The sequence below is a fragment of the Engraulis encrasicolus genome, chromosome 22, assembly GCF_034702125.1.
Source record: "Engraulis encrasicolus isolate BLACKSEA-1 chromosome 22, IST_EnEncr_1.0, whole genome shotgun sequence".
Classification (NCBI taxonomy): Eukaryota; Metazoa; Chordata; class Actinopteri; order Clupeiformes; family Engraulidae; genus Engraulis; species Engraulis encrasicolus.
This window is the reverse complement of record NC_085878.1, coordinates 14523240-14533239: the sequence shown is the minus strand read 5'-3', so window position 1 is coordinate 14533239 and position 10000 is coordinate 14523240. Positions and strand designations below refer to the sequence as shown.

The 10000-nt window shown below is 47.1% G+C and overlaps 1 protein-coding gene across 1 annotated transcript in view; it reads left to right on the top strand.

The window, feature by feature from the left end:
• piezo1 (piezo type mechanosensitive ion channel component 1 (Er blood group)) overlaps positions 1–10000 on the top strand; it is a 128807-nt gene that overhangs the window by 105104 nt on the left and 13703 nt on the right. The window contains exons 33-40 of the mRNA XM_063188700.1: positions 611–740; positions 1194–1268; positions 1626–1798; positions 3565–3677; positions 5300–5446; positions 6213–6471; positions 7167–7355; positions 8929–9268. Of these exons, the coding sequence (XP_063044770.1) occupies positions 611–740; positions 1194–1268; positions 1626–1798; positions 3565–3677; positions 5300–5446; positions 6213–6471; positions 7167–7355; positions 8929–9268 (1426 nt within the window). The remainder of the gene's footprint in view (positions 1–610; positions 741–1193; positions 1269–1625; positions 1799–3564; positions 3678–5299; positions 5447–6212; positions 6472–7166; positions 7356–8928; positions 9269–10000) is intronic.

Genomic DNA, 10000 nt, shown 5'->3' with positions numbered 1-10000 from the left:
CACATGCATGCACATGCGGACGGACGGACGGACGGACGGCTGGAGGGATGGACTAGAGCAGGGATGTCAAACTCAGGCCCGGTGGCCAAAACTGGCCCACGAGATCATTTCAGATGCCGATTGTACTCGGCCAAGTACATACTCCATTCATTTTGAACACATTTGGACAGATGAACGAATTTGGTCTCTCACAGGCATATGAGTGGGCCAAGGACAGCGTAACACTCATAAAACAGTCAAATATGACAGAATATGCGCATGAACATATAATGTGAAAATGAGAATCCCAGATTTAGATTTCGTCCCACAGTAAATTTGAGTTTGACATCCCTGGACTAGATCTATCAGCTATGTGTGTGTGTGTGTGTGTGTGTGTGTGTGTGTGTGTGTGTGTGTGTGTGTGTGTGTGTGTGTGTGTGTGTGTGTGTGTGTGTGTGTGTGTGTGTGTGTGTGTGTGTGTGTGTGTTCGTGTGTGTGTGTGTGTGTGTGTGTGTGTGTGTGTGTTCGTGTGTGTGTGTGTGTGTGTGTGTGCGTGCGTGCGTGCGTGCGTGTGTGCGCGCGTGCGTGCGTGCGCGTGTGTGTGAATGTGTTGTATTGTGTGCCCGTATAGTTGGCGTACCAGGCGTGGGTGACGAGTGCCAAGGAGGCCCTGAGGGAGCGCCAGCAGAGGCAGAGGGAGCAGCGCAGGCTGGAGAGGGAGAGGAGACAACAGGCCACCCAGCCCACCTTCCAGCCAGCTGGTTAGTAATGCACGCACTCACGCACACACACACACATGCACGCACGCACGCACGCACGCACGCACGCCACGCCACGCCACGCCACGCCACGCCACGCCACGCCACGCCACGCCACGCCACGCCACGCCACGCCACCTTCCAGCCATGTGGCCAAGACACACATATACACACACCTGTTCACTAATACACACACGCATACACTCATACACACAAGCATTCACCTCTACAGTGCACATAAACACAGTGCATCATGCACATTTCTATTCACTGTGTGCCAAAAAAAATACTGTTTTTGAAGTACTGCACTCCACGTTGACAAGCACATTCTTTGGCCAACACTGATAAACGACCATGTTGCTTACGCACAGGCAGGACAATATTCCACAGTCATCAATCAGATACGACCGCTGTCTCCATCCCTGTTTCACATATATACACAATATCCATCCTCAGGTGACGGAGAGGAGCCCGTGTTTGAGGAGGGCACGTCCCAGGATGGAGAGCTGGCGGAGGAGGCAGAGGAGTCAGGTATGAACCCCCCAATCCCCAGCACCTCATGCTTAACATAGGCACACGGCATCCTGATCTGACGTATTGGATATGAATAGTTATGCTGTTAAATACTATATGTGGATGTGTTTTTGTCTGTGTGTGTGTGTGTGTGTGTGTGTGTGTGTGTGTGTGTGTGTGTGTGTGTGTGTGTGTGTGTGTGTGTGTGTGTGTGTGTGTGTGTGTGTGTGTGTGTGTGTGTGTGTGTGTGTGTGTGTCGGTGCGTGTGTGTGCGCGCATGTCTACACGCTTTTGTGTGTGTGTGTGTATGTATGTCTACTTACGTGTTTGTATGTATGTCTGTTTATGTTAACATGTGTGCGTGTGCCCATGTAGTGGGTAGTGACATGGTGCAGCGTCTGATGGACATCCTGCGTTTCCTGCGCGTGCTGTTCCTGGCCATGGTGGACGGCGTGACGCTCTGGCTCAACATGCTGACCAAGCAGTACGTGGACACCTCCACCGTGCTCTGCAACGAGAGATACATGCTCATACACAACATCAGCCAGGTGGGTACACTGGGCTTAAAACACACACATGTACATGTACACGTATTACACACACACACACACACACACACACACACACACACACACACACACACACACACACACACACACACACACACACACACACACACACACACACACACACACACACACACACACGCACACACACACACACACTGCATGCATACACACATGCACAAATGTACAGTATTCTCTCTCTCTCCCTCTCTCTCTGTCTCACTCACTCACTCACTCACTCACTCACTCACTCACTCACTCACTCACTCACTCACTCACTCACGCACGCACGCACACACACACACACACACACACACACACACACACACACACACACACACACACACACACACACACACACACACACACACACACACACACACACACACACAGTCCCTTTGTTTCAGTCTCTATCTCTCCCTCAAACACACACACACACACACACACACACACACACACACACACACACACACACACACACACACACACACACACACACACACACACACACACACACACACACACACACACACACACACACACACACACACACACACATTAGCATACATTTCCACCACTGTATGAAATGTATTCACAGTAGGGGTCCTTATTGCTGTTCTTCAATCCCCATGCTGAAATACCACACCAGCTGAGGTGTAATATGTCTTGCCCTGTTTCCCACCCCGAGCACAGCACATGCTCTGAATGATGTCATCATTTCATGTGGGGTTGTTGTTGTTGATCACCATGACAACAGATCACACGCCATAGTGTTTCCCTCGCCCTCAACATTCCTTCACACTTGCCATGCGAACAAACCCGAAGGATAGCTCATAGCTCATTAGCATAGTATTCACTGAAGTTCAACGACAAACTTTCTCTCGAGTCGCTCAAATCTCCTTTTGTTGCCCAAACTGCTTTTTGTCTCTTCTGTTGGCAGTTGCTCCATACAAAGTCAATTACTTCCATTGCTCTTATCGTTCTAGTCGTGATTGTAAGTCGCTTTGGTTATACAGTGTCTGCCAAATGCAATGTAATGTTGCTATTGGTGGGTTTGTGCCATTACACATGAACAGTTAGAAACTGATCTAGGGTCTGTGCATCTGACCGCTCTTACTGTACAACACTGCACAGCCAGGCAGACACTGCCAGCCACTGATCTGGGATCTGTTTGCCTGACTGTTGCGTTGTGCTTATTACATTGACATTTCTTCCTACTCACACATCTCCCCAAACATCACCACACATCCACCCATACACTGTTTGTCTGATTGCTGTGTGCTCTTTGCCTCTTTCCAGTGGTGTAGTCTACTTTTTTATGGTGGGTATACTGTGTATTTGAGCATTTTTTTGAAGTGGGTATACTGTATATATTTGTGCTATTCAAAACAATGGATAAATCAATTTTAAGTGGGTATACTGAAATCCCTGAAATTTAGAAGTGGGTATACTCCGTATACCCACGTTCTACGTAGACTACACCACTGCCTCTTTAAGACTTACAGCACACTTGACCCCCAACAACACTGCCTATCCAGCCATACACCGTCAGCCACTGATCCCAACACTGGTTTTGTGCTGTGGATATACGTACACACTACATGTCCCCTGTCAACCACTGATCTGGGGTCTGTTTGCCTGACTGCTGTCTGTTGCGCTCTTGCTGTGCTGTTGACATGTCCATTTCCGGTTAACAACTGATCTGGAGTCTGTTGGCCTGACCACTATGCTCTTGCTTTGCTCTGCAGGTCCAGAGGCAGCTGTCGAGTGAGCGCCTGTCTCAGGGCAGCGAGAGCCCCACTCTGGAGACCTGCCTGGACGAGACGGACGCCGACCAGCTGCACAGCAGCGGCGCCATCAGGTGGGTGAGCTGGGGCACTGCAACCCCCACTGGGATACTCCCATTGGCATCAAGCTAGGATAGCCCCATAGGCATCTACACTGTAAAACACTGCAGCCAGTTAAACGTAAAAAACGAACATGCTCTGCTGCCTTAAGCTTGTAAGTTAACTCAACTTGAGACTTTGATTTCTGAGTTGACACAAATATAAGCCTCTAGTTGAGTTAACTTATATACATACTTTTGTACGTTTAATTGGCTTGCCATGTTTTACAGTTTAGCTGAGATACTTGCATAGGCACCTAGCTTGGATAGTCCCATAGGCGTCTGGCTGGCTCCCCCTAGGCAGCGCCCCCATCTTCAGTGTCATCCCCTGGGGAGCCTCCTCTGTTTGGGGAGGAGTATTAAGCCAGTGTCACATAGATAGATTAGATAACACATGATTTAGCTTGGGTGTGCTTTACGCAACACACACACACACATCAGCACACAAGTGCACATGCACAAACGCACATATGCATGCCCACACACACATACACATGCACACACACAGACACATGCACGCACAGAGAGAGAGAGAGAGAGAGAGAGAGAGAGAGAGAGAGAGAGAGAGAGAGAGAGAGAGAGAGAGAGAGAGAGAGAGAGCGCTACCTATCTTGCTCCTCACGTACATGCTATCTTCTTGGCACAGTTTCATGCTGTGCCGTTAGAGTTGCAAGGAAATTCCCCCCACAGCTCATACTGGCCCGATAAGATGCTGCTTGGAATAACATGTAAATCAAACTGAGCTCTAAAACACACAGCTCCAGTTCATTACAGTCCTACCAGAGTCTGATTGCATTCAGCACTGTTTGTTTGTACGTATTTTTCTTTCTGCCATACTTCACTGCCTACCATTTGCATATTTGAATGCATTTTTTTTGTTTGATTTAACGGTCAAGCTCAGTTCCCAGGTGTTATTTACTGTTATTTGCAAATATAGTCAACTCTACCTATTGCATTATTCATGTGCTGGTTGTTTTGTTGTTTGTTTGTTTTGTTTGTTCTGTTATGATGTTTGTGGCCTCTGCTAAGGAGGTCATATTTTTGCCAGGCTATTTATTTTGTGCGCAAACTAACTTTCCAACACGCTCATGCAGCTCTCTTTAAATTCTTCGCATTCTAATGACGGTATAATGCCGACGTGGGCAAACTCTGGCCCGGGGGCCACATGCTGCCTGCTGAGCCATTTCATGCGGCCCGCAGACCCTTTCAAGAAAGACAACTTTTAAATCCGATTTCATACAGTCACTCAACATTCTTAAAAGGGCTACCTAAAACCAGGCTTTTGCCAATTTAAGATGAACCAAGTAGCCAACTACATACTACATCCAAATACATTTAATTACAATGGGCAGGAAAGGCATAGCTGACAAGTTATGTCAGCGTACATTATTTTTCATTATTGACACGGACAAGACAAATCTATCTGGCCCTTCTGTCAACAATCAAAACCCAATGTGGCCCTTCGGCCAAAATAATTCTCCACCCCTGTTATAATGGTAATGGCCCATTTATTTGAGGTGATGATGCGAGTTGACGGAGGTTTGTGCTCTTCTGTGTTTTTCCTGTTTTGATTGTGATTGGTTTTCCTTCACCCACAGTGGGGCAGACCTGGAGGAGAGTGAGCTGGACACGGGCACGCCCCGTACCAGTGCCTACAGCTGCTCCACGCAGGAGCTAGAGGTGGTACCACGCTCCGCCAGACAGCTCCGCCAGTCACGCACCGCTAGCGAACTGCTGACTGACAGGTAGGTGCTATTACGTACGGTAGGCAGCATCATACCTGTATGGGGGTATTCCACGAAGCTGGTTCAGAAGTAAACCAGGTTAAGTTAACCTTGAGGTAGTGATAAATCATCTAATAGAAGAGTCTGAAGTCCTCATTTTTTTCAATTAGTTATGCCTGCAGCGTATTTATTATGATATTTACCACTTCCTGTTGGTTAGCTCATCCAGATTTTTCACTTAAAACATTCATGAAATACCCCTCTGGCCACAACTGGAGGAGAGACACACCTATGATGTAGTTATGAAGTTAAATGTTATTGGAGTGAAATCAAAAGCCCCAAAAGTATATGTAGCCCCAGCACCAGTGGAAAGCTGTAATAATGACTGATAAGATTTTACTACCATTGTACTACATCATTATGGCATAACACAGTACCTTTAGAAATGCATTACGACTTGCTCCGTGCCATTCTGGTAACAGGCTATTTGTAAAAGGGTCCATGTCTTAACTCATTGTAGCCTGGAGACACATATACGCTGCATTCAGGCTCTTGAGATTTGAGTTTTTAAATTAAAAATATGGGTATGTTAGAGCTGAATGAGCACATTCTAATGCCAAATGAGGGTCCTAGCTTTTAAATGCAACTTATTTCATGTTTTTATGTGTTTCGTGAGTTGAGATATTTAGGATTTAATACTGTAGGCAGAGGGCACCCTTTCCCAAAAAGGGCTTGGGTTAAAATGGGTTAACAGGTTTAAAAACGTAAACATTACTCTCCTTTCCAGATCCTTCTTCATGGAGGAGCTGGTGCACAGTCGTGAGTTCTACTCGTCCCAGAACCGTCTGCTGAAGCTGCTGTTTGCCCTCTACAACCTGCTGGCTGCCAACTCGGAGCTGGTCTGCTACTTCATCATCGTGCTGAACAACGTGGTGACGGCCTCCGTCATCTCCCTGGTGCTGCCCATCCTCATCTTCCTCTGGGCCATGCTGGCCGTGCCCCGGCCCAGCAAGCGCTTCTGGATGACCGCCATCGTCTACACGGAGGTGCGCCCTTTTATTTTGTATTGTTTTCTGTCAATCGTGCCGTGTAGTGGTGGACCTGAATGAAACTTATCAGCAAGAATTTTGTGGATGACGGGACGGCCATTGTTTACGCTGGTGTTGTTCAAAAGAGTCTAGTTCAATTTTTGGAGCTTGAGGACGTTTAGTGCCTTCCATTGAGAGACTTGTTCAGTTCTGACTACAATATCATTCAGTTCTGAGTCAATAGACTCTACACTACACAGACTATTCCTCAGTGCCTGTGTCACAATATCTATCTATCTATCTATCTATCTATCTATCTATCTATCTATCTATCTATCTATCTATCTATCTATCTATCTATCTATCTATCTATCTATCTGTCTATCTGTCTGTCTGTCTGTCTGTCTGTCTGTCGTTTTTTTTATTAAAAAAATACCTCATAGTTGGTCTTGGTCATTCTGCTCTACTCCTTGTTATTTCTTGTCTGTCCTGTGTCATGCCTACAGGTTGAGTTCTAATGTCTCCTCTTCCAAACAAGCTCTCTGTGGTGTGTCTGTGGTGTGTCTGGCCCCCATATGCCGGTGTCCCTCCCTCAGGTGTTATGTCTGGTTGGCTGTTCCTGATATGCCTGTTGTGTCTGCCCGTCCCTCAGGTGTTACTGTATTTCTGGTTGGCTGTTCCTGATATGCCTGTTGTGTCTGCCCGTCCCTCAGGTGATGGTGATTGTGAAGTACCTGTTCCAGTTTGGCTTCTTCCCCTGGAACAGCGTGTTTGAGACGCACCTGAACGAGGACAAGCCCTTCTTCCCGCCGCGCATCCTGGGCCTGGAGAAGACCGACAACTACATACGCTACGACCTGCTGCAGCTGCTGGCGCTCTTCTTCCACCGCTCACTGCTCATGGTACACACACACACACGCACACACACACACACACACACACACACACACACACACACACGGACATAAACACACACACACACGCACACAGACACAGACACAGACACGGATACACACATACACACACACACACACACACACACACACACACACACACACACACACACACACACACACACACACACACACACACAAACACACACACACACACACTACGTACGGTACCCACACACACATACTGTACACATCCACCGCTCACTGCATATGGTACAGACAAAACTCTCTCTTGCTCGCTCTCTCTCTCTCTCTCTCTCTCTCTCTCTCTCTCTCTCGCTCTCTCTCTCTCTCTCTCTCTCTCTCTCTCTCTCTCTCTCTCTCTCTCTCTCTCTCTCTCCTTCTCCCTCCCTCTCTCTCTCATATACACACACCCACACACACAGATTTGATATGCTATTTCTTTTTGGTCGCTAGCCAGCTGCTCTGCGATTTGTCCAAAAAGCCAGCATGTGGTCCTGCTTTGGTCATTAGCTTGTCACAGAAATGCTTTAAAAAGTACTGAAGTCGTTTTTTAAGCAGTTGAAGTTGTCCACGAGACCCGAGTTACTAAAGAGGCCATGTCCTCAGATTCCCCACAAACTAATGTAGATCATAAACTCCTCTCCCAAGGACTAAATTCTTCACTGTCGTATAGAAGCATTTATCACAGTCACAGAGCCACAGCCTCCTCAGTGTCTGGACTGTATTTCTACTCGTTCGCACTGTATTTCTTGGGGAGGTCTCTCCTATATATTGCAGCTATATCACAACAGTGAGCTAACTAAAGTCGTAGAAATAAAAAGCTCTGCAGTAATAGCAGGTAGTGGTGTGTGTGTGTGTGTGTTTGTGCATGTGTGCGTGCGTGTGCTCTTGCCTCTATACTATGTGCAAGTTGGTAGGCTACCCATGAATGTGTGCAGGTGTGCGTGTGCTTCCATATAGTATGTGTGTAGTGAGTGTGCGTGCGTGTGCGTGCGTGTGCGTGCGTGCGTGCGTGCGTGCGTGCGTACGTGCGTGCGTGCGTGTGTGCGTGTGTGTGTGTGTGCAGTGCACGCATGCATGCACGTGGGTGCAGGTCTACGTTTGTGTGTGTGTGATAGATTAGGTTGATGAAGGTCAGAGTGTGCTGGAGTGTGCAGTAGTGTTGGACGTAGACGTATATGCTTGTCCTGCATCCAGAACTGAAATATAGTGCTCTGCTTCTGTATAAACCTCTTGGCATCTACCCCTGAACCAGTTTATAAGAGGAATGGGGAATGTATGGGAATGTTAGTATGTATTCAGGGAACTGCGGAAGGTCAGTATGACCAAAACGTAATAAATACATGCATGTGGAATGGATAGTACGTGGGATTTTGCTCACACTATTGAAAAGGAACTTGTTGGATTAGCTGTTTTTAGCTATGCTACTGTGCAATTTTATTTTTACAGTAAGAAATAAATCCTAAACTGAAGGAAGTACATTCCTGTCATACATTTAAGACAATACAATATTTTCAGACATTTTCTGAATTGTGTGTACTGAATGTGTGTCTTCCAGAAATACGGTCTGTGGGATCAGGATGGTCCGCTGGAGGAGAAGAGTGGTGATTCGCCTGAGGCCCAGACCAAGAAGGGGAGCGGAGAGGGAGAGGAGGGTCAGCCTATCCCCACTACCAGCCTCACCGACCTGGAAGTCGGCCTCGCTGCAGACACCCCCCAGATCGCAGACACACCGCCCCTGTCTCTGGATGCTGAGCCTGAGCCTGAGCCTGAGGCCACTGCACAACCCACCCCTGAGCCTACGCCTGAACCCCCCATGCCTGACCCCTCCACAGAGCAGAAGGCCGCCAAGAAAGGCGGACTGCTGCGATTCCGCAGGAAGAAATCACCCAAGAAAGGTTAGCCCCAGAAAAACTCAAGGGAGGGCTTGTAGACTCTTACTGCAGATAGGGTTGCCGGAAGGCCTATTCACTATTTGCTGAAAATGCTCAACAACATCATCACAACATTGCTATGACATTACAGAGAGCCTTAAGTAACAGATGAAGACATAGCCATTACAATTTTGGTGACAGTAGGGTTAACATAGGCTTGGGCGCAGGGGGGTTAAAACAATCTCCCAGGTAGTAAAACGTGTTGGCTTAACACAACTGACATTGGCAACATTGTATCATTGGTACTGTAGCTCAGTGTTACAGGAATGATTTTGTTTATTAAAATGTTTAGAAATCGCCTCCATCTGCAGAGCATGTTGGGTTCCATCTTTACATTTCAACGCATTTTCTGGGAGACTATTGGCAGCAACAGCTTGACTGCTGTATTGTGATTGTACCTGGATCAGATGCAACCAAATGATTTCACTTAAGAATGAAATCATTTTGTTACCTTTTAAGAAAACCTAAGCATTTTTAGTATTTTCTTTAAATCACATTTATGTAACTGACAGCAAGGTCAGAACTACCCAGGGGTCCTTTTAAAGGACGCCTGAGTAACACTCGAAGGCAGTGTTATCTGCTAATGGGGAACAATGGCTGTCAAGGTGTCATAGAAAGTGAGAGGGTGCCATACTGTACGTAGCTCCATATTCTCATTACCACTAATGCCATGACAGAAGAGCTACTGTGTTGCAC